Source organism: Atractosteus spatula, chromosome 28 (assembly GCF_055471065.1).
Source record: "Atractosteus spatula isolate fAtrSpa1 chromosome 28, fAtrSpa1.hap1, whole genome shotgun sequence".
Lineage (NCBI taxonomy): Eukaryota > Metazoa > Chordata > Actinopteri > Semionotiformes > Lepisosteidae > Atractosteus > Atractosteus spatula.
Genome location: NC_142733.1, coordinates 9,276,905 through 9,302,615, shown reverse-complemented (window position 1 = coordinate 9,302,615; position 25,711 = coordinate 9,276,905). Strand labels below are relative to the sequence as shown.

At 42.4% G+C, this 25,711-nt stretch overlaps 1 protein-coding gene across 7 annotated transcripts in view; it reads left to right on the top strand.

Moving 5' to 3' along the window:
- nfic (nuclear factor I/C) overlaps positions 1-25,711 on the top strand; it is a 155,864-nt gene that overhangs the window by 120,625 nt on the left and 9,528 nt on the right. For 5 of the 7 annotated variants that reach the window (XM_088907947.1, XM_088907941.1, XM_088907945.1 and 2 more), the window contains 3 exons: positions 1,546-1,730; positions 7,225-7,384; positions 15,061-15,146. In XM_088907947.1, the coding sequence (XP_088764073.1) occupies positions 1,546-1,730; positions 7,225-7,384; positions 15,061-15,146 (431 nt within the window). The remainder of the gene's footprint in view (positions 1-1,545; positions 1,731-7,224; positions 7,385-15,060; positions 15,147-25,711) is intronic. The other 2 variants (XM_088907943.1, XM_088907946.1) reach the window with 1 other exon arrangement.

The window sequence follows — 25,711 nt, the reverse complement described above, 5'->3', positions numbered from 1 at the left end:
TGATGCAACACCAAGCACAAAATGTCCATGTAAAAGGAAGATATTTATACCACAAACACGAAAGTATTGTGGGAAATCCAAGTATTGTGAGAATTATTGTGTTGAGGATCTTTGCGAAGATTATGTTACTCGATAGAAATTCCATATTTTTTTGCAAATTAAGTTTACATACAAATTTCCTGTCCTTAACCTGGAAAGTAATTTTCTTGACATTTTAGCAATACAGTTCTACAGGTGGTAAATAAACCAACTCTAAAAACAAACTATAGAACAGCAATTATGCTCACATTTATATTAGGCTCTGATGATTTGTCAAAATGTTTACAAGTTCCATCCAGTATTACATCCTGAATGTGTCACTGAGGTCATTGTGGCAGTAACAGACTGGACTAACTGTTTCAGAGCTGCAGCAGCATTAATCACTGCCACTTCCTTGTCTTGTTAGTTTAGTTTGATGTGAACTACAAGTATTGCAGTATCGCACTGCAAGTATTCGGTGTGGAAGTCACAGATTGAGCTTGAAGAAGGCTGCTGGCTGGGCTTATTCTAGTGGCTGTGATCAGAGCAGTAGAGGGGAGGGGGAATGTTTCTCTGGAAATCATCACCTGCAGGCTGGCCTGTTAGTCCAGGCATCAGAGTTATTCAATTAGCAACACTAAAGACCCACTAAAGGGAACCACAAGATATTTCCCAGAACTGAAGCAGGAAAATGAAGAAAAAAACTCCACCATTATAATAGGAATGAAGGTCTTAAAAATAAAAGTAAAACCATGCTGGTTATTTTATGGGCCAGTGTTAAACACACCCTGGTTTTCAGCTGATTATTTTTACTGTTTTGACTGGCGTTTTTCTTTCTTTAGTAAATAGTGAGGGCCATTCTCTCTTTGTCATTGGAAAGTCAATAACAGGGCAGCGCAATGCACAGTAATTATTAAAAGTATACAATTATGCTTTTAAACTCTGGACAGGTTGTTGTTTGAATAAATGGTACAAGCTGTGGGTGGGTCAATATCAGTTATTTTTATTTGAAGTGGCCACTGTGGATGTGGCTTCTTGAAACATATCCCTTCTAGGGGATTTGAGTTCTTCACCATGTGCTGTTAAGGACATCCATGATGTGCCTGTCTGTCTCTGTGATGTACAGAGTGGGCAAACCTGTGAAATAGCACAGGAAGCTGGGAGGGTAGTCAAGCAGGAAATATTTACTTTATGGTTAGTGGTATGATACAGGAGCCTTTGTGAATTGCACCATGTAATCATACAATAAGCACATTATTTGGATGCCCCCCCAGGTGTTGTTCGGCATCCGTTTTAAAAAAGGAACCGGTTCAAGGTGGATCAGGCCTTGTATTTGGGCACAAACTACCCAGCAAACTTGAGCTCTCTGGAATCCTTCAGTAACCAGCTGGATGAGGTCCCGAGATCAATAAGCTACTGGCAACCAGATGAACAAGATGGGATGAAAGGTCTCCCCTTAGAAGCCTTTCTTCTGCTCTTCCATTACCATGCTAATGCGGTTTTCTGTGGTGTGCTTGTTGTCTGCAGGTATCTCCAGAAGTCCACACCCCTCGTCATCTCTACACTTCCCTACCACCTCCATCCTTCCTCAGACAGCATCCACCTACTTTCCCCACACGGCCATCCGCTACCCCCCCCACCTCGGCGCGCAGGACCCCCTCAAGGATCTCGTCTCTCTCGCCTGTGACCCCTCCAATCAGCAGCCTGGCCCGGTAAGAAGGTTGCTCCCGTTTTCTAGGCCCCTTTGCGGGTTGTAGTTGCGGACACCTGGTGCTCTGCAGACCAAGGAGCAGTCAGGGGCTGCCTCCTGAATCGGGTCTTGTATCTGGAAGATGTGACTGCTGCTGTGCCTCCCTGGCATTCCCAGTGGACAGACAGGAAGATCGAATCCCAGCTGGGATCATGCATACCCCACACCAGGCATTAACGCTGTTTTGCGTCAGTGAGGCCCACATCTTAATAGACCCTTTGTAAATAGCCTGGACTACCCCTTCTGCAGTCTTCTTGAGTGCTCCTGTTCCCAAGGCGAATTCGCTTTTGGTGTTGCTGAACAAATGAAGCTGTCGATGAAAGTTGATTCCACTGTTGTGTCAGTTAGCAGGCTGGTTATCATTTCCCTCCCGGATCAAATCATATACTGTGCTCTGCTACTTAAGTACATGCAGCATGAATATCTATGAGCCTGTCGGTCCTGGGTTTCTGTGCCCCATGCCTTGGTGGTTAATTCTCTGGGTCTAAAGGTAGTTGCTGGAGGGCATTTCGCTTAGTTGTGCTTCTGCCCCTTTAGCCAGTGATTCCTCTCACCTGAACAAGAGCATTGCTCAGAGTGTTCGAGAGTGAGCGGCCTTTTTTCCAAGCCTACAGAGAAACCTCCTTTTCCCTTCCCTTTCTTTCCTGTGTTTTACATATATTGTTGCATTTTGTTCTCTTTTTTTTTTTTAGCTCTGTTGGGAAAAAATGGAAAAGATATCCATTTGGAAAAATGCCTGCATAGAATCGACAGTGATTGGATTCTCCTCTCCTCTGCACCGATTAACATGGTTGCAAACAGTTCCTTCTTTACTTTTCACTTGTTTAGTTTTTTTATTTCTTTGCCACACACAGCACCGCGTCCTCTTTAAATCCCCTTCTGGAATTGTGTTCTTTCAGTTTAGAAGCTATTTTAACTCTTTTATTTGGTCTTTTATTTCAGTCTTTTCATTTTATTCAGATGCTCCTTTAGCTCTTGGGTCAGATCTATTGATTTGTTTTGAAGGCTTCTTTTACGCTTACAGGAGATATCCAGCAGAGCACAACAAGTGTATATTAGATATCCAATTAGATGTTTTTTAGCGGATCCCAGTTTTTCGAGGGTTCAGGCATTTCAGTTATTTAACCTATGCATTGCGTTTAACTGGAGCCCAATCTCTTTGGATCATTTAGCACAAGGTTTCAGGCTCCTGATCTTTAAAGGCTGTTTTGTAAAAAGGCTAGTGGGTCAGTGTGACAGAATGCAGGAGAGAAAAAATATTACTAGGAATTTAGCAGGAAGAAGATTGGTGTTATGTTTGTATTGGGCCTTAAGGTGTTGTAACATGTAATGTTGTAAGTGTGTGGCATAGCCACAGGCTTCATAAAACTTCTCTCTGCTTTCAGGCAGTTTATATTGTCAGCATTATCACTGTAGATCGATGCCCTCATGGTAACAATATTCTGTTCAGCTGTGTGCCATTCGAATTGCCTTGTGTGTCGTGGATTTATGTGAACTTAATTAAACAGCTCAGCAGCAGTGCCAGTCCTCTCACACAAGTACCAGCTTGAAAATCCTTCAACTTAATTAAATGCCTTCTGATCACTGATAAACTCAAATTACGCCGCAAAGACGCTCATGTTGCGAATATATTCGCCTATCATTTGTTCTCCAGGGCAGTAATTAATAATAGCCTTTTATAAATGCTGGTAATTTTTCTTTATTTCCTTTTCTCTTTGTTATTGTCGAAATCCCTGTGAGGCACGGAGAGCTGAGCAGGCTGTGCGGGTGACACAGAGCAATTATTATTATCCTTTCCCGACGGGAGCGACTCCTCGACCAGCCAGCGTTTTCACCCACAGCAGACCTCTGTTGCCACTTGAGAAATGTCCGCCAGACAAGAGCGCTGCAGGAAGCTCAGTTTTAAAGTGTTAGCTTCAAATTTCCTATACAGCTTGTCTACAGAAGCGCTTTAGAAGACACTGTGGAGTGTGCATTATCGATGTTTTGTACCTTTGGCAAATTAGGTTACACAATCTAATGGAATCCAGGGTTCCCTGACATCCGAATTAATAACAGAAGTTAGCACCAGTGACTTCAGTAAATACCAAGTAAATTCATACATTTACCAGCTGAATACATTTGTAAATGACTCAACAGCTTTTATAGATTTTACACATTTATACATTTTTAAGAAAAGATAAACGCACTTTTAGCTTGGAAGCTATTTTACCACTTTTCGTTGAAACTCTAGAATACTTTGCCTTACGTTGTTTGCAGTAAAACTAACAAAACGTACCACAGTAGACTGCGACAAACATTAACTATTAATGTTTTCTTATAGTCCTGAGGTTATCTGGTCAGATATAAATCAGGTTAGCATTGCAAAATAATTAGCTGATGGTGTGTAGGTTACCTGAAATCGTCAGATTTAGTTGTGTACACCTATAATTGTTCCTGGGCAGTCAAGGAATAGTGTGTGAAACTTGGTTGAGGAAGAGAACACATTTGCAAAGCTAGCCTAGGATCAGCTTGTGTGACTGTTATTAGCAAGAAATTAAGTGGGTTTGTGGTGAATGCATCTACACATGAACCTTGTTGTATAAGGAGAAGCAGTCTGGATGACTAGAGTTGCAGTGTGTCGAGGTGGACTTTCTCTTAAGCTGCATTTTTCCACTGCATCCTTTAAGGCAATGATCTTAATGTCTGGTCATGATTTACAGAAATGGGCACTTCTCCTCACTCCAGAGCAAGACTGCACAGATGGGGAAGCAAATGTGCAACAGCTACACTAGGATGTTGTTCAACCAAACTGGTTCCCAAGTAACCACCAGTAACAGAGTTTGCACTGTATCAGATTTGTCCCCCTGCCTGGCAAGCTCAAGTCAGAATGCAGGCTCATCCTCCTGCACAGGGCTGGGTAGAGATTGCTGGAAGGTCATTGGATTGCAGTGCGTTACCCTGTACTCTGTTTGTGCTCCACAACAGAGCCAAACTGCCCTGCATTGCAAAAGGCAGGCAACAAACAGTGATTGCTACATCACTTTTAAATAATGTGATTTTAATTTTAAATAATTCAAAATGGGTTTGCAAAGAAATTAGAATTAGCATATTGAAATGAATGTTGAAAAAATAGGGTACTTGTGACCTCAAAGGTTGATCATCTTCATCAGAGAGAGAACCAGTTTGCTGCATTCCAAGACCTAATTTCTGGCAGAAATGCAACATTTGTGGTGACATTTGAGCACTGAGCTGGCTGTACTGCAAGACTCCTTATTGGACAAGAGGTGCCTGCAGGGTTTGTTCTCCCCAGAGCTGGAAAATTACTGATAAAGGAGTGCAGTGTAACAATGAGACCGCATTGACTCATTGTAGCGGGTAACATAACTTTATGCAGTTGCAATAGTGGTGTTTGAAATCAAAATACCTAGTGCATGTCAATGATCAATGTTTGATTCATTTTGATTTGATTCAGGCAACATTCAGTGCATTTCACTCTGTATCATTTGATGCACATGCATATTCTCTCTTACCAGAATCTCTAAACGTGCAAATAGATTAATACTTTCAAAAATGCCTGATTCACATCAGCACTCTGTGTAGGTGGGTACTTTGGTCAGGAACGGGACTGTTTGGGTGAAATTGCAGCTAGCCAAAGCTATAAACATGCCCTCTGGAGAAGCCTGGCACTATGCCATGTATTGGTGCTTTAAGTGCTGCAGTACCTTGTATACAGTATAGCACTTAAAATTAAATTATTACCTTGCAAAGCTTTTCAGTAATGGCTTTGGCTCGATAACTGTAAAGGCCTTTTGTGAAGTGCTTTGCTACCAGGATATCAGAGAGCTGTGCTAATTTGTTTGTTGTTGCTCGTGCCCTTGTGGACCTGGGAGATCATATCTTTATATCAGTGCTTCCAGACATCTAAAGAACTCTGTAAAGTCAGCATCAGACATGTGCAATTCAGGATCTCATAAGAGACGAGGAGCATTGCTGGCTATAGGCTGTGAACAGAAGCAGAGCAGCAGAGCAGGGGATCTCAGTTTCTGTCTTCGGAAACCCTTTGGCCCTTCTGTGAGCCACAACTCTCACTACAATAGTGCTGAGGCTGCTGGGAAGCAAGGCATTGTCTATCTCTTCATGATGGGTCACATTAGACCACTTCCTGTTAGACCTGACAACAGTGATTACACTCTCCAGTGCTCTCTGGACCTGCAGGAATGGTTTGCACACTCCAGTCAACACAGCTACAGCTGAACACATTCTTCATTCTTACTTCTACTGACGCAGTTCTTACTGTGTAAATATACCCATGTTTCAGAGGTTTCACGCCTTTAATTTTGTTTCTCAGTGCTTGTTGTTGTTATTCAGGTTCAGTAGTGAGTAAATGCTTCATATGATTCTTAGAAAGACAGTTTTAAACTAATTGCAGATCAGCGTGTCATGGACATTTTTTACAGTTTCAGAATTTGAATTACATGTACAGTATGTTTATAGTTTTTGGTTGAAAATGTAAAGGTAATTTGTCATTTCTGTATTTCAGATTTCATTATATCAGCAGTGTTTATGTTCCTGATAAGAACGTAGTTCATTTTAAGTCTCTAGAACTTGAAAGACACCAGATCATTTGAGAACAGTCTTGAAGGGCACATATCTGTGAAGGGGGCACTATCTTGGAAGGCGAATCAGTTAATACAGCTTCACAACTGCAGGATTAAGCTGAGTCCCTGATGACCCGCTGTGTAATTTTGAAAAATCAGTCTGGGTTTTTTTGTGAAGCCACAGAGGTTCTCTTGTTTTTTAACGTGACTGTTGCTGAGAAACTACGCAGATCTCTCATACTGCCAGTGTGGATGGACTGATGTGATACACGTCTGTTTGCACAGATGTGTGGTACAGTACACTGACAACAGACGGCTTACGAAGATGGCACTAAAACCTTTATCTCTTACGTGGGAAGGGAGTTTTTATTTTGCCTCTGAAATGTGTATACCAAAACTGTTATCTCGGGCAGTGTTCAAAGACTTGAAGCTTCGTGGTGCTTTTGTAAGTTAGCTAACTCAAACAGCACCAGAGTTACAGCTCTACCCTCACGTAGTCGCAGACACGGGGAAGTCTTCCAAAACCACATTTTTTTCTTCGGCCGCCAGTAGGCACCGGCGGTGCCGAACTGTAGCGCACACCTAGCTGTGTGCCGCCCGCTCAGGCCTGGTGGGCAGCCACGACCCCAGGGAGTCGCTGGGTGCCTGCGGATATGATAGGACAGAGTGAGAAAACGGGACTGATGTAGGGACGGACCGCGGATCCGAGCGGACGGGAGCAGGAGGCTCTCGGCAGCCTCACGTCCTGCTCGCTCACGCACGTGAGCCGCTGCCGTGAGGCGAGAGGTCTCCGCCTCGGACCCGGCGCGACGAGGCCAGCCAGCGGGACTGTGCGCCAGCCCCCTCCAGCTGACTGTGCTCTCTCTTCGTTTGCAGCTGAACGGCAGTGGTCAAGTGAAGGTGCCCAGCCACTACATTTCCTCGCAGATGCTGGCACCACCGCCTCCCCCTGGCATGTCCCGACTGACGTTACCACCCGACTCCAAATCCGCTACGACTACCACGGAAGGAGGAGCCAATTCTCCTACGTCACCCAGTAAGTGTCCCTCCAGGTGAGCCTGTGTGCCCAGGCTCCAGAGACTAACCATGACCCCCATCACTGCCAAAATAACAGCCCCCAGCACCAGCACAGCATGCTGAGGACACCCAGGCCTGCTCTACCCCTTACGCTCCCATTCCTCCTTTTTACCGACCATGTGCCTCGTGTTTCTGCATGTATGCATCTGTATACATGCATTTACAGTTTATACAGCGTAATAAGCGGTAAAAAGCATGTCTTCAGCTAAAGAAGCATCATCATATGCTAGAGCAAAGTGCTTATTTTTAACAAGCCCGCAGTGAATTCACTGATATCCCAAAGCAGACAAAAGGATTCACACTGTGTACATTCTGTTCTCCGTTGGTCTTTAGGTACGGCATGTGGTGGTTTTCGTGTAGGTGAGGGTTTTTGTAACTTGTCCCAGTGCAAGCAGCTCTTCCTGCTGATCAACTCAATCAACGTTTCAGGATTCAAGATAGTTGATTTCTCATTGGCGATTCCTCATATTTCATTTTTAGAAATTGTGCTTGGTTTGGCTGTGTGCTTCAAGTCATTTCTGGGCTGAAATGCGATGCCACCTCTGATGAACTTGACACTCAGTGTATTTGCATTCAGTCAAATCCCCAAACTTTACTGATGCAGAGCCACACCATAACTGAACTGTTTGGCAGGGGGGTCCAGTGACTTTGTCAATTTTGTTCCCTGCTTTTCGTCACCTTATGAACTTTGGTCCAGACTTATTCACCCCCATGGTCTTGCCAGTGGACTTACCAGGCTCCTCTGTGTTGTTGGCATATTCTGGGCCCTTCAGTATTTTGCACTGCCTCAGGAAGAAAGCATGTGCCGTGGACTGCGTTTGTGGATTATATGCTGGTTTGTGTGCCATTGTACTGTTTACCTTGATACTGGTTTTCGACTTTCTGTCAATTCGCTCAGTAGCCATTGGTCTTCAGTCACGGTTTTTAGCAGACTTTCTGAGATATCTTGCCACCCCATCCCAGGTCTTGACAGATTTCAGGTTATACCTGTTTGCGTTTATTTCACAAACAATAAGTTGTACTTCCAGTAACGACAAATGTTTGCTTTATACTTTGCTTCTGACCCTTATGCCATACTCTGTAGTCTTTCCCATTGAGTAAGTAATAAGCTTGCTGTTCCGAGAACATTGGTGGCTTAGAAATAAGCTCTTCGTAGTCTGTTACCTTTAGTTAATTAGGCAATTATTTTTGTGGCTGTTTGCCACAATTGGTTATACTGTCATTGTTTATATAGTTAAAGCCAATGACTAAATCTGACCTTGCATTATATTGGTTTTAGAAATGCAGCTCTGTTAAAAAAAATGTTTGATACATTGCATTCTCACATGTTTTTATCTTCTTTCCAACCCTTTTGTGGACTATAACCACATTTACTGTTTGATTACATTTATCAAGCATAATGATGAAGTCAGTGTCAGGCAATGTCAGTGCTTTGCCACACATATTGTATTAAGAACGGACTGACCTCTGGCAACACTGGTTCCAGTGACTTGTGTGCCATTGCATCAGCTGTCACACATTATCATTCACAGTTTGAAAAGATGTGCATGAGGTAATCGAGGTTGGCGCAAAACAGCTGTTTTTTGTAATAAATAGATATAACCTGTCAAGAACACACTGAAGCCATTCCGTAAATCTTTTAAGTTTTAAATTACAAAAATATGTTTTGCTTTCAGTCATTGACTGTTTTGTTGTATCAGGTTCCCAGTACAGTACTGGTTATTACAGTGCTTCGTCGTGCATGTAGCCAAGTGGTGTCCGCTCTAGTCCCATCAGAGCTGCTAGTTTTCACCACTGCCTTAGGGACTGTGCACAGCGGGCCCTACCTCTCCACAGTTCGAGTGGAGGGAGCAGCTCCTTACCAAGAGGAGCCTCATACACAGCGATCAGTAGAGGGCAGGACCTTTTCCATGGTGGATGTTGACCAGAAGAAGAAAGGGACTCATATTAATCTGAATAATCGGAAACGCTGGCTATTTTTAAGGGTTTGAGTTCATGCAGAGTGCAGGTTGGATATTTTAAATTGGGAAGATCGCACACACAAAACAAAAATCACTAGACGGCGAAGCAAAATCACTCGCAGTGATCTCTGTGAAAGTGAACTCCGGGGATATCCAGGTCATCCAGCTGCCTCACTGTATCCTACCCTGCAGTCAGTAAGAACCTGGAGCCTTTTGTGGTCTCGCAGGGTACTGCCGTGGCCATTTCTTGCCATGTGTTTCAGAATAGCTGTCAGTGTGTTCACTGTCATGGGAGCAGACATCACAGATGCAGAACAGCTGTCTGTTCCACTGGCTGACACTCCCCATTCAAAACAGTGGCACACCACTTGGCAGAGGTTTCCCACCCCCCTCCTGAGCAGCCAGAAGAGTACTGCTCCACCGGGCGTTGCAAGAATAAGTTGTCGTGTTTGAGCAGAACAAAACCCTCTTAAAACCCTCCGGCATATTCTGTATTTGCTCCTTGGGCTGTGACCATGAGCACTGTACTTCCTTCTACCCAATCAGTATCTTAGTTCAGCCCTTGTTGCAGATACAGCAATATCAGTGTGCAGGTCTTTCCTTCAGTGTGGCTTCATACAGTATCACAGGGCTGTGGGCATGTTGATGGCATTAGCTGTTCAGGATGCCCCCGTGTTTGTTGTGCAGACACTCTGAGGCTGCTGTTTTGGAAGCTTACTCTTTTGTTGCTTTCGGACATACAGTATACTTTGGAGTTGTTGCATTTGTCTTTTCACACTTCACACCTCCCCAGATGAACAATGTCTCACTGAAACAATGGCAAGAGATTATTAAGATACGGGCTGTGACCTTGTGCATTAGGTCATCCCTTGAGGAACAGAACTGGCCACAGCAGGGACTTATCAAGGGTCCATAATGGTTCACCGTGTCCAGATAGAGTCCCTGTGAAGAGCCCAGATGAGCTTGTGTTTTACCTTGAGTAATAATGGCCATTTTCTTCACCTACAGCTCTTATTCCAAAACCTGCTTTACTTTAAATGCATTTTGAGATGTTTTGGTTTTAAAATGAGAATGAGGAGAAAGCCATTACAAGCTCGACTGGTTCTGTTGTTTTTGTTTCTGTACTTGAATAGGTCTGCACCTTGCTCTCACAGAACATGCAGAAGGATTGCTGATGTGCTAATAAGCTCTTTGCTACTCACTGTTTTAAACAGTAGCATTTCTAGAATAACTTGTTTACTTTGTTTTACTTTGTTGTACCAAATTAAAAAGTGAAACCTTGAGAACCTCAAGAGAAAATTATAAATAGGGTGCAAGAAGGAATCTTGTTTCAGAAAGTACATAATTTCTGAATTCCTGTTGTCAGTAATATACTAAAACACAACAGAAACACAATCAAGAATTATTCATATTTTAATACTATTATTAAACATTGTTAGGAAATGTTAAAAATAATACCAATTAAAGCATCATGATAAGCGTTCAATTTGAAATGTGAAACATTTGTCAAAACGAAAACATTTCAAATATCAAGCAAGACCTTTTTCAACATTAGCACTGTCCTTACACTAGCAGCAACTTATTAGACCTGACCAGCCTCTGCATAGACAGCTGAGCCTCAGTTGAAGGTGATATGGTTGTGATTGTCTGCTGTTGATGATATACTGTAGGTGACTACAGAGGTTTTGCTGGTCTCAGCTCTGGAATAACAGTGAAATGTTTTCGTCAGAGTCATGCCATTGCAATTTTAGCACTGTGTGGTCTACCACTGTCCAGCTGGGAAATCAATACTAGTGGACTGGCTTGTGGGGATTGAAAAGCTACTGGCTTAAGAACTTGGTCAGTTTTGTCACTGATCAATAGGGTTGCCCTCGGTCTTCACCAGATGTGTTTTGTGTTAAAGAAGGTTTCACCCCACACTATTACACCTCCATATCCTACTCTAAGTCACCCATTCCACTGGTTAGCTTGAACAGTGTGACAGTATAATGCTTGACACATGATTGCTACAGGTCCTCCATCAGGTCTGTCAAGGGCAGTAGGGCGTTCATCAGTGAAAGAAACTCCAGTGTTCTCTGTGCCTCAGCATCAAATGTTCTCTGATCCATAGAAGACTGCGATTCCATCTCTCAGCTGTCAAGGTGTTGCTCCAAACAGACTTTAAACATGTAGATAATTTTCATGCAGACTACAGGCATTTGGGTGATGCCCAGTGTGTTTCCTCCACAGGAACACCCTGTTCTTACCTCATACTTGCTTCTGCAGTCTGAAAATTATTATGCAGGTGAATCAGAGGTGATTCTGGCCTGGTATGCTGACCCTCTGCTTTTTAGGACATGGTCTGTCCTCAAAGAGCCATATTCCTGGTCTCTCTGGACGAGTCTGCCAAGTGTCGAAGTAGAACATAGTATTCTCCAAGTGATTTCTCTCAGAGCCAGGCTGACATCCATCAAGCTGATGGTAACAGGGAGACCTTCAGTACTCCAATATGGCAGGTCACTAAATGTTAACTCTGCAAACACAGAGCCACTGCCACTTTTAACAAAATAAAATACTGTACTCAGTCGTTTGTTAAGCCAAGGGCCAACACTGTGCAGTCTACAAATTTTACGTGTTCCCAGAGAGTTACTGACAAAACCTATTGCTACTTTGTGAAAATATCCAAGATCTTGTGACTGTTCTCATCAACATTTTCTCTTTTTGGATGGGGGTTTTATAATGGGGGAAAGATGCTATATAACTGCACCCTTGTATTGCACGATCATTAGTATACAAAATGTGGTTTAAAATGAAGATGTAAATCCCTGGGAAGATATATTAGTGTGCAATAGCCTTGTTAATTATCTGGCACAGCAGCTAATTCAATTTACAAGGGATTAGACATGTATTTTATTAATGAGGCTTGATTTACATAACAAGCTATTATTTCAGCAGTCTGCCCCTCTGCTTGCATTAAGACAAAATCCCTGTTTGCTATTCATGTAATTTACTATGACAACAGATCTTACTGAAGTGTTTAAGCAGATGGCTGGTAATCCACAATCACTTAGCACTGTCTTGAGTATCAGCCCCTTGCAAAATCCAGTATTCCTGAAGATGCTAAATTCACAAGATTATAATATGTTTCGTAGCTGAATACACATTTAGAGAAGTTAGAAAGCAGAAAACCAACCAGCTGCTTTTCCAAGTTATACTCTGATCTTGTAATACTTTTACAAGCACTGGCATAGAAGCTGTGTAGGTGGTATCAGGTTTCATGGTTATTTTTCTCTGTAGCTTATTCCTCAAGATAAGCATGCTTTTCTTTCAGCACTTTTTGGGATAAAATCCAGTAATATCTTCTGTAGTATTTTCCTATTATGGAGTGTGTTTAGCCATCAATATGTCAGAAATTCTGTTCTTTGTGTGGTTCCTCATGCCAAATGCTTTCTTTTAAAGTCAGTCACACATTATAGGTGTTCCCAAAAGTTAGTAACATCAGAAGGAAAACGCAATTCAATTCAGCTGAAGCAAGGAAGCAAAAGCAGATCACATGTATGCATCTCTTTCTTTATCAAAATAAAACCAGAAGTGCTCGTCTTGTTTTCAAACTCTTCTGCCCTCTGCCACATCAGGTTTACACTCGCATGTACTGTAAGTAAAGCACAGGGCCAATTCAATCCTGCTAGCCCTGATGACCTGTTCATCAGCACATCAAACTATAGGTATGGAATATACAGTACATCAGTTCTTTAAGGGCTGTATTGTATTTCATTGGCTGCACATTACAATGGTTGTGTTTTGATATCCCTATGCATTCTATTGTGTTTTTTTCAAAAAGCGTGCCTTAGTTAGGTTTTCAACATGATCTCCTGTCTTTATAATCATACTGTTATTTCTTTTATTTGTTTTGGCACGAGAAGAAATGCTTTGTGAATCCGTTATGTGGGGCCAGTGGGTGAATCCAGAGCAGCAGGCTGGCATGTGAAGGCTGGCCTGTTTTCGTTCTATAAATAAACAGCGCGGCCGGGCTCTTACAGTTGCGGTGTACTGTTGGACTGAAGTTCACCTTAATCAGAGATATCTGTCAGCTCAGAGAAAAGGAAAAAGAAAATAGCAGATACCAGACATTCAGTGAATTAGCTTTTCACAGGCGGACATTGTTTTGAAGAGAGATAGAGTGGAAAACAAACGACCTGCTTAGATCGCAGCCAAGTACAAGATACTGCAGCAAACACTATAGGAGTCCTAGGAAACCTGCCCATTCATTGTGAATCACTTGTAGTGCTGTATCTAATATGAGCGATCAACATTTGAGCATTACTTTTTGTAGCAAAACAGTGTGGAGTGGTGGTGAAGGCTCTGGACTGAAATGTTGAAATGTTGCGACTTCAAATTCTGGGTGAGGTGCTGTATTGCTGTTATACCTTTGAGTGTGGTACTTACTGTAGCTCACATTGTTCTAGTCAAACTCAGCTGTATAAATGAGTACGGATGTAAATTCCCTCAAATAAAGGCAGCAGCCAAAACTAATAACAGAAACTGTCTTTGTTTTTGCCCTGATTTTTCCTGCTGCAATAGTGAGAGTATCGGTGCCAAATACGAATATCACTTAAATAAAGTAATTGTCTATCTGTAATTAGCTCTTTGTCCTTTGCAGCCTTTTACCAGTAATTGTGTTGCTGGTGGTGTAATTGATGGGGAACATAAAGGTTACAAATGAGGAGAGCTTATTCCTCCAACCACATCATTTAGTTGGTCGTAGCTAAGTGATCCAAAAATCTCATCCGGCCTCTTCCTGAAGGAAACAAGTGCGACAGTATCCACAACATGTCTGAGTAGACGTTCTAGACTCCCACAACCCCTTGTGAAAAAACTGCCTCTTGATTTCAGTTCTGAATCCGGTTCTCTTCATATTCCAACTGTGAGCTGTATGTAGTTCATGTTTCACTGTTTTGCTGCATCAGAAGGTGTTCACTGCTTTGATCGTGTTCATGCCTTTGAGGATTTTGAATACTGAATTCGGGTCTCCTCATAGCCGTTGACTGTATTTTGTGCAACACGGGTGTTAAAAAATAACTGCAGAAGAAAACTGAGAGCAACACTTGTAGCTTTGAAGACATTTGGGGGAGAATACCTCAGCTACCATGAACTGCGCTTCAGGGTAGCAACCCTGTGGCACTTGTATGTCACTGCACATGAAGACCAACCTCTTTCCCCTACAGTTACATTTACCCACTGATATCCCTGTGCTGTTAATCATTGAAATGACATTTACTAACCTGTAATGCTGTGTGGATTTCAGTGACATTTCTTTTCAAGGCCCTGTTTGTAACTCTGGTTAAATCTTCTGAGCCTTACTGTGTGAGCACCCAGTTCCACAGAAAAACAAGCACATAAAAACTGCATGTTCCACATCACATCTTCACAAGCTTGTCCATGAATTTGTAGTTCCAAGATCAGTGCTCCTCATTTTTACAATTCAAGGACGGGCCTAAAGCCGTTCAGGCCATAACCGATGATTTGTTATCGTGCCGAGGCTCAAGCCCAAAGCTAAATTCTCTTTATGTCTCATAAAGCATTCTGTGTGCGTTTGGGGAGAAGATGAGAACTGTGTTACTGCCACGGCCCTGAATTACTTTGCATTGGTTTAGATGAGCGTTTTGTCTGAGAGTTTTTCTCTCCCCTTTCTCAGCGTACTCCGCCCCGGGGACGCCCCCTGCCAACCGTTCCTTTGTGGGAATAGGACCTCGGGACCCTGGGAGCCTCTATCAGGCACAGGTAGGTCCTCCTTTTCTCTCACTTCCTGTGTGAGAGAGCTCACTTCCTTACAGTGCCAGGTCGCACAGCTGTGTCAAGGGGAGGTGGGCGTAGAAGAATCAGACCGCACTTTAAGCAGGGGGTGAAAGCCAAACACCCTTCTGGGGCTCCTGAGTTGACTCAGAAAATCTCCGTGCGGAGCATAAGTCGGCCTCTATTCCATGCGATACAATAACAGGTCAGCCTCTGTATTGCAGAGCCTGCTGGCCCAATCCTGGTCAATGTCTTTAAATTACATTTTTGCGAGCCAGGATTTTTAAAAAGTGGCAATGCACAGTTTTTTGGAGCACTGGCAGGATCATCAGAAAATGCTGCATCAGTCCCCTATGCGATGTCCGAGCTCGGATTGTGAGAGAAGGTTTGCGTGATGGACACGGCACGTTTCGGAGGACGCGCGCACACTCTGTCATCCTCTCTGCTGCACAGCGAGCTGAGCAGGTTAGCAATGAGATGATCTAAATTGTACGGTATGAGAAGATAAACGTCGATCATAGCTCTAAAAAGTATAATTTTCCATCATGTTCCTTTTGCACTAATGTAAGGCGGTGGGTGTTAAATGTGTTTCATTGACTTTCTTTGTTCTTTGAGAGTCTTATTTAAATCCCAGACAAAATGTTCTCTGCGAATGGGATCTTTTCGATAGAAACAAATATGCAACCCCTCCTTCTAATGGTATCCTTTTTCCAGACACCTGAGCAGAAAACTATGTTAATGCACTTAACTGGATGCAGTTTCAGTTCTCTTTTTCCCGTTTTTTCTTGTGGTAAAATATGACCATTAAGATGTGCTCAGACGTGACCTGGATGTTTGGTCAAATGAGTATGGGAGGCACTTGGACGTGATGTATGAGCAGTGCTGCTAACTTGCCAGCTTTAGATTCCTCTCAGCTTGTGGTTCAAGATCCCCAACCAAACTGCTGCATTTCCTCTATGAGCTTCTACATGTTACATGTGTTTATTATTTATTACTCAAGGAGACATCTCTAAATGCTGATCAATTATAAATTGTGAAAAAGCATTAGTGATTCCAGCTGGTAAAATCTACTTCTTATTATAGATAGAGTTTGCCTCTTGAGGTTGCACCTGATAGGCGGTTAAATTAAGTGTAGCTTGGAAGTACACTGCGTTAATAGCATTTGCCTATGAATGCCTGGGTAAGTTGAAGTGCAATTAAATGGGCTGTCTGTGCATTGTCCTCCATTTAACTTCGTAAGTAAAAAGTTATGTGTTTCTATAAGCAAGTTTGGTTCTATATTTTTTTGTAGTTGTACTGTAGCTCCATGTGTTTTGTGTTTTGTGTTTTGCATTAGAACATACACATTCTGAGCTCGATGTTTTTATACAGGCACAAGTAAAAAATCGTACCTTGTTATATCCTGTTGTCCATGAGATCAGGTTCCTGAAAAGTGAACAGAGCAGATCTAAGGTTGTCACAAAACGTTCAGGAGAAAAAAATGTCAGTGTTTCAGTTCTTATGATGTTACTGAAATGAAATGTTAACCTGTCTCTTGTCTTCCCCGCTGGACAGATACCTAATGCTTGGGTGCAGTTTTAGTCAAGGCCACTACATGCTACAGTGCTCTGAAGACTGTGACTGTAAACGCTTATCTGGGAAATATTAGACATCCGGTCACCACCAGTTTGTTATAAAGTTTGTGTGTTGGGGGGAAAAAAATCTTTATTCCCTTGCAAATGCACTGAGATCAGATCGTAAATTCACAGCATTCAACATCAAAATACTGTAGATGGAGAACTCCTTTTATGATACAGTAACACTTGCCTTCATCTATTGTAACTTAAGTCAGAATACACCAATATGAGCTATTATACAAAGAAATAATGTTTGCCATGCAGAAATGCAGTAGGAGGAATGGGTTTATGAAGGATCATTTAGCTTTTAATGGCAGGACTTGTGCACTTAACTGTGAAGTCTGCAGACTTCATTCCTGCTGACATATTGTCTTTTATAATTTCAGAGTTGATTCTGTGTATTTTTATACAACGTTTCCATCCTTTACCAGTAACTCCGCAATGAAACCTGGTAGTTAAACAGACCTTATTTGAAAGAGCTGACACTGTTCAGAGTGTAGGACCAGGGTGTGTCCTGCAGACTATCAAGAGTAAGGATACAAAGTGCATGTTAGTACAGACTCGGAATAATTTGTTTCTGAAATCTCATGGTCTTTATGATATTAAAAAGAAAACTTTTAAAATGTATTATATATCAGTATACATTTCTCTACACAACCGGGGGGGAATTTTGGCATTCTTCAATTGGGAATTTTTTTCTTTCTTGTCTTAACAGATATTACAGAAGCAGGTTTTATATCTAGGCCATTTCTGTAATCCCTGACACAGCCTGTTTGTACACCACGTTATATAAATGTGATTTATTTTTTAATCAGAATTTGCTATTTTAGTATTCTGCTGCACACTGAAAACCATGGAGTTGCCTGGCCTTGGCCATCAGGTGAAGACACACAAGGCTCAGTCTTTTCTGGGGGCTGTAACTGCCTGCCATTTGCTCTTGACAACATCTGAAGTTTAGGGGCCTTTTTTGTGAGGGCCAATTTACAAACTATTTAATAAAAGAATAAAACAGTTTTCACCCAGAAATTCAAAGCACGACCTCAAAAGGTTGGGATGATTAGGAGTCCTCTGTTGGCTATTTATAATAAGTAGAATTTCAAACTAAAACTTGTTTTCTGACAAGTCGCGAGCACTGATTTATTATTGGATATATCTTAAAGTGTGAAACTCTAGGACACAAAAGACATTTCATACTTAACGGGTAAGAGACTTTTTATTAAGATCAAAGAGGCTACAGGAGAATTCTCCTTTATAGCCCATACTTTTAAAGCAAAATACTAAATGAAGGATATCAGTGGTGCAGTACCTACTGTAATGTGCCGAACGGTTCAGGATCAGGGAGTCCAGACGCCTGGGTGGGATAGTGCGCTTGAGATTCTGCTATCAGTGCCACACAGAGCCCCCTGTCTTCCCTGCTGGCCTCCTTCCATGCCTCCACCCCAGCGAAGAGCAGTGTGGTTTCTCACCTCAGTGCCTGTGCTGCATTGCAGTGCTTCTCCTGTCCCTGAAAGTTAAAATGCACCGCAGCGCAATGCTGGACCAGGGCACAGAGATAAAAGCAGAACAGTCAAATCTGGGGCCTATCTATGGGCCAATCAGAGCCGTGCCTAAACGCTAGCAGGACAAACCAAGGGCATGTATGTAGCTGTTAACGTGTCAAATGCAGCTTTTCTTTTTTTTATTTATTTGCAGTTGTGCAAAACGTGTTTTGTTTAAAAAAAAAGTTTACTATCCCTTAAATCACGTCCGCATGAGTTTTATTTATTAGCGTGAGGTAGATAGAGCCTGGGAACCCTCCAAAGTTCGCCGCTTCTGATAGCTCCTCGCAGCACGTACAGTCAGCCTTTCCAGCAGTGTGGAGCCACATGGCAGCCAGAGGGGTGAACACTGCCATGGAGCTTCCCCTGTGCCCAGGCAGCGCTGCCAGTCTGTGCACAGCGGCGAAGGAATGCCAGCATGAGCAGAGGAGCACGTGACGAGGCAGGGGGGAGGCGAGGGCGGAAAGGGGCTGCTCCGGAGTCACAGGGCCGAAGGGAACTCCCCCTTGGCAAGGGCCTGCTGACTTTTTATTGGCTGGCTCTCTAGCGTGATGGCGGCCAGCCAATAGAACTTTTTTTCTTGGGAAATGTTAGTAGCTGCTGGCACCTGCCAGTTCTTATGCCTGATTCTGCCCAGATCCCTCCTGTGCAAGACAAGAGGACGAAACAAGAACTCAGGGCCTCTGCTCTCCCATGCTTGGGCGTTTGGTATGTTACCATCGTGCTCGCCCCATGCCCCCTCAATTCCAGGGCTCTGGAACAGCTCTTTTACTAAAGCAAGCCTGTCCTTGTTGTTTTAGCACTCCATTGTACACACACTGGTCCCACAACTCACCAGGCCCACTCACTCATCCACAGTAAGAACACCTAACGTGAAACAGCTTTGTTAAATCATCACCTTACTCCAATACCATCTCTAACCCTCAAGATAAAAGCCACCAGTGTTCCAAAATATTATTTGACAGTGAAACACAGTGGCATTAAAACTTTATTTTTCACCAAGGATAAGGAATAAAGCACATGCACTGAGAATAGAACAGAAAAGCCTTCCTTAAAGAAACACTTACCTGAAAGGAAATAAGAATGCAATATGAAATAAGACAGTAATTTGTAAGCAGGGCTGTATGTCTGAGAAAACGTGCACAAGACTAGCTTGTGGAATAAATCAGCCTTTCTCTTGCATTTGCTGAACATTGTTATTTTAGGAATTCAGAACACTTTTTACCATTTATAAACTGCTGTCTAAGGAGTATGCTATTTAGATTTTCTGCTTAACAATAAAATACAAATAATATGAATATTATTGCATAGAATGCAAACAGATGAAGGAATATATATCAATTTTGAAGTACTTGAGCCCATTCCATTTACATAGACTAAATTTAGCAATGTATTTGTAAGAACAATCATGAGATATTGATGGAAGTGCTCAGCAGCAGTTCAGTGCAGACTGGAATAGGGCAGTTTGGGTGTGGGGGGAGGGGGGTAGTAATCGGACAACAGATGTGAGTGGAAATGCATTTTGCACATACCGTAATTACACTGCTGTACATTAAGGCAACTGTCCTATGTCTCTGTATCTGATTGTACTGTAATAGAGCCTACAGTATGTAATTACTGAAGAAGAAGCACTATATTAGTGTTTTGTCCTCTGCATCATTCTGTTTATATATAAAACTCACTTGCAATGATAAAAATCCAGTTGATGCCAATTAAAGCTGACATATTTGACATGCAGCCTTTCAGAAAATCAGCAATATACGTTTATGAGCTCCTAAGGTCATATGTGAATGGCAGAGTTTATAAGTAACCTCTGTTGTTAAACTTTGATTTTGGTCTGTTTATTTAGTAAATTGCACAAACAAAAAAAAATCTAGCACCCGATGCTAGGGTTTCTGAAACAGTGAGTGAATATTATCATCGTACTGGTGTTAAACCCCTCTGTCACTCCCCTGCTACTGCAGATGTTTTTAGTGAACTATAGTTGCGAAATGTTAAATGCATGCATGCTAAAACTTCTGCTATTTTAGACCATACCGAACACCGTGATAGCTGAAGTGCGACTTTGGCCGCAGCAGGTTGCTACCAATGTATCCAAAACTAAATATAAAAGGTTCCAGAAGTTAAGCCGATTCATTTTTCAACTCCTCATTTTTAAAGCTGCTGCGGCCGTTTAATAAAGTGAGCTTTTCAATACCACACTGCTAGGAGGCAGTGCAGACAGGTCCCGGTGGTGGCTGATTTGTCAGGGGCGCAGAGGCGCTGGCAGAAGCACGCGCCGGCGGGGCCCGGTGTGGTGGCGTACTGCGGGCAGGAGAAGTCAGAGCGGTGCTGCGAGTCTCTCCTGGGCCTCTCCTCCTCCAGGCCCTCAGCCGGAGAGCAGCCTGGCTGGCAGGCAGGGAGGGGGGGATCAGAAGAGCTCTTGTGTGCTTGCTGAGGGATGGTCACGTCTGGGGCTGTCTGGTTGCTAGGAGAAACCAGACATGATGTAATTGCAGGATGAACTTGAACTTCAGGGACGAGAAAAATGGAACAACAGACCAAACTAATCAATGCCTCCTGTCACTCCTCAAGATAACGGCTTGCTTTCCTGCCTCTGTGGCTGCAGATAACTTCCCAGCTGCAAGGATCGATTTTTAGGGCCTGGTTTGAAACAAGCTAGTGCTGTGATATGAAATGTTCCTGTAGATTTTTGAGCTACTGGAAATCGGCGTTGCTGTGTTACTTTTGAATTCAGAAGTACAGCAGGTTCGAAAGTTGTTTTGATCTCCAAGTGGTTATTCTGTGTGTGGCAAACTGTCTCCAGAAGACATAACACTGTTTTTTTTTATTCTGATGTCAGGGATTGCAGTTTTGCCTTCCAGTAGTTCACTGTAGTCACGAGGTTCACCTCAGCCTTAAAGAGACAGAACAGAGCTTGAACACAGAGAGACCTGCGTGTTGCTCACTGCTGAGTTTGTACCGAGCTAGAGCCTTTGTTCTAAGAGTTGTGGGCTGTAATCTATTCAGAATTATTTGTAACTTTTATTTCAAGCAATTTATATTTTATACAGATCATTTATCCTCATTTTGTGTAGCTCCATGGTCGTATGTAGGGGATCCCTATCTTAAGGCTGGGAATCTATAAAGATCTTTCCTACACCACTAGTGTTCATTGGTCCTTGCTTTTCATAAACACCTAGTGAAATTCTTTTAAATGAATATTTGCCATTAAAAATATATAGCACACTCATATTTACACAGAAATATAAGGTACATGTTGAGACATTGAGAGCTTCAAAAGTGATAGAGTTTTGAATAATAATAAACAAAAAATCACCTGTATAGCACTTTTCCTCCAGATGCTTGTGCACACTGGAGGGACCCCACTACATACACTCCTGAAGCAGCCCCACCTACACTGCACTGGATGACACATGACAGGGATTCTCCACCGAGGATCCCACTACACAGCATGTCAGGTGGAGAAGTGAGAGATCATTTCATTAGCTGAAATAAGGGGAACTTTAGGGAGGCCAGGCTGTACAAGCCCAGAGTGGACCAGGGTTAACACAGCTACCCTTTCAAACAGCATCATGGGTCATTAATGACTAAGCAGTCAGGACCTCAGTTTAATATCTCATATGAAGGATTGCATCTTCTAAAGCACAGTGTCTCCTGTCACCACAATGCGGCACTGGTTAGGACATTCAGGTCAAGAGAAAAGACCCATATGGGTCCACAAACCCTGGTTTTCCTTGGAGGACTCCCTTCCTAGTACTGCTTAGGCTCAGCCCCTACTTTGCAACTACAATCTAATTTTGCTTCAATATGGAAGCCGCACCTAATATTTTTGAAGAAGGGAAATTTAAAACTTCCAAATGAAAAAATCAACTATGGGTCTTTAAGTAAGAAAAGAACCATTATAAAAAAAGTTGCTTTCCGATTTGTTTTCACTTAGAAATGGCTTTGGACCATTAGCTGCTGTTTATTTGGAGTTGGAAGGTGCAGAGCATTTTTCTCCCTGACACACATGGCTTTCAACATGGCTGTTGAACATACCAGCAGCTAAACGAAAGCAGAGACTTTCTCTTAGGCTGGATGTTCTGTGGAAGGCTGGTTCTTCAGAGTTCTTTGGTACAATTAGATTTTAAACACACACCTGTTTCAAACAAGTATTTTTACAGCTTTACTTCCTGACATCAAGGCTAGCCTCCGCACTGGGAACAAAAATATTTTTATTGGGAGCAAGACTTGACTGGGCTCAGCTCCTTTTTGAAAATGAAAAGGGGAGAGAGAGCAGAAAAACAAGAAAATGGAATGCTTCACTCTCCCATCAAAACCAGGATTTCGGTTTAAAGTTGTTGATTCAGGCAAGAAAGCCAATGGCTAAATAATATGCAAATAATTGAAACTCATCAAGGGGGCGGGCAAACGCGAATCGCGCTGACATTAAAAAGTAAACACTGTGCCAAAGCAAGGAGAGAAAATAAACGAGTATCCGCGTTCTCCTCCCACACTGTTGCAAGATGTTAACTCTTGATGTTGCCTAGCCCTCTAATTTGCAATCAAATGTGCGCACATTTTGAAAGTTGATTGAAATACTTAGTTTTGCCACAAAGAAGAGTCACAGGTGTATTCACTTTCACTCATAGGACCAGGAAAGATTTGTACAGTATGTTGAATTGCACTCAATCAAAAGACAAATATACATGAACTTTCAGCCGGAGTGAGCTAGCACTGGCAGTACAGAGGCAGACACAACAGTTTGGTGCGTCTTGTATAAATCTGTGATTTGACACTAAAATTTTAAAAACTGCAGGTTTGGTTTTTTTTTTCAACGCAGAGTAAAATGTGTTTTTAAGTGTAAAACATTTTGTTTTGTTCTTCGCAGCTTTTCAAAATGTATTTTCTGTTTGCTGTAAACTGTACAGTAAAGGTGCGACACACTGTGCTACTCTCCATAACAATGATGTTTTACATTTATTTTGTGCTTTTCATCCTGATGTATTAGAAGTCACTTTACATACAGTCCATTGAAAAAGTATTCAGCCTCCAACACATTTTTTATGTTTTGTTGCCACAGATTCTGAATTTCAAAGATTGAAGTAGGATTTTTTGGCACTGATCCTCTAAGTATTGAGTACCATGTCAAAACAAAATAAATGTTCCAAAACCTTTCCACAATTTACTAAAAATGACTACATTTAAAAAGTATCCATCCTCCTTGTAATTGCAAGGTCAGATTTGCAAAGGTGCAATACATTACCTCAAGAGTCGCACAGTTTGTAGACTGACTCCACTTGCGTAAGAAATTAGTGGGTCACCTGTTGTCAGTTCTTTCGTAGCTGCCTGAGGTGGTTCAACTATGTGTTGACCAAGGTTATGGTTATGGTTTAGAATTCTCTTTTTTTTTTAGGGGGTCTCTCCGAAGATGAATATGTGACTCACAGATAAAAATTCCCATTTAAAAACAATAAGATAACAGGCTGTGAGATTCTAAAGTGTGAAAAAAGGAAGGGGGGATGAATGAGCCCCCTTTCAAGCAGGGTATAGGAGGGGACCCACTTCCCCCCCCGAAGCCGCCATGTGCGAGCAGCCCCACTGTGAAGCGCAGTGGACTGATTCAGATTAACAAAAAGAATTAAAGGGGGACTTTCTGAAGGCTAGATTGTGCATGGCCACAGTGGGACGTTTTCTAGCCAAGCAGTTCAGGACCTCAGTTTAATGTCTCCTCCACATGACTGCGACACCCACTGCACACTGTCCCGGTCAACACACTCAGGTGTTTCTTCTGTGAATGCCTGTGCAGAGGTCTGTGCGCCGCCTACTGGTCTACCAGCGCCACCTGTAGTAGCGACCTGGTTTTCTTGGAACATCTCCCATCCCAGCATCCCAGAACCTAGAAGGCCCAGAACTAGAAAGTTTCACCACAGGTGGCAATAGCCAAATTCTTAAAAAATAAAGACATTTCATCTGCAGTAACGGTTGTAGAAAATTGCTTTTGCTCACCAAGAAACGAATGTATGTAAGGAGCAGGATGAGGTCTAATGGATCTGTGTGGAATCTGCTTCTGCCTTCACTGCTACTGTGTTAAATTAGCAACTATACTCTAAAAGACTACTTCCAGTCCATCTTTAATCAATTTATTTTGCTGTAATGGTATGATCCTGACACATATACTGCTGAAAATCAATACACTTCCAGTCTAGACTGGAGATAAAGGCATAGCTGTGGGTTTCCTCAAAAATGCTTATAGATCAAGGGTTGACATTTAATTATGTTGTAAATGATTTTAAAGCTTGTGCTTGCAGAGGAGGTGATTTCTACTCTGTTTTTAGTTTAAGAGCCGGGCGCGTTGGCTGTTCCTAGAGCTGCACCAAAGCATTCCTCCGAGTTCACAGCCCCCATCTCTTTCTCTGAATACTGTCGATCAATACGGCCGCTTGCATTTTCCTCCAGCCTGGAAGTAAAACTTTGGGTTGGGCTCTCAGTATTTAAATCAATATTCTGGAAGTACCTGTGGGTGTTTTTTTTGTATAAAAGAATAATAGTTTTGAGTCGCATCATTAGTGCAGCTTTCCATTTGCTTTGCTTTACTGTAGCTCCATGACACACGTTTCCACTGCTTCACGAGGTGAGGCTCAGCGACAGTACCAGTCAGGCTTTAAAGGAAGCTTGTTTTTAGCTCTGTTATTTTCACATACGCAGTGCAAAGAACACTACGCGATGACTGAGAGGCCGTCTCAGTGAAGGCAACGCACTGCCGCGCATGTTTGAACTCAAGCTACGTCGACACTTTGCTTCCTTCGCAGTGCGGCACCGAGCCGTGTCAGTGTGCTGTAAATACGAAAACAGGAAAAGGAAGAAGTAGAATGCAGTACCTGACCAGGTTCTTTGATCTCAAGCAAAATAAAAAATAATAACAGAACAATACCAAACGGCAGCTGGGCACTCAGCTTGGATATTGCATTGTAACTCTAGTTACAGTGGAAGAAATAATATTACAAGAATATGAATTTCCTAAAGGCCCTAGTAGTCGAATAACTTTTTCATTGTGCCTTTTGTTTAATGACTTTGGCAATCTGAAGTGTTTGTTTTCTGTGCTATTCCTGCATACCTGCATAAAAATGCAGACAAATCTGAGGTGCTTGTACTGTCTTCCCTTAAGTGACATAACAGTGCTCATAAAAGTGCAGGAGAGATGTGCTGACTTAACTCACTGAAGTTCTGCAACTATTTCATTAGTATTCTGTGCATTTAGGCATAACTCTGGTAAGATACGACTGTGAGGTTATCTGCAGCTTATTTATTGCCTCCATTTTATCATATTTATCATAGTTTTATGCAGCTGTAAGCAAGAAATGCACATAAGATGATGAGCGATATATGGACTCAACAGGACCGTTAGCAGACCAGT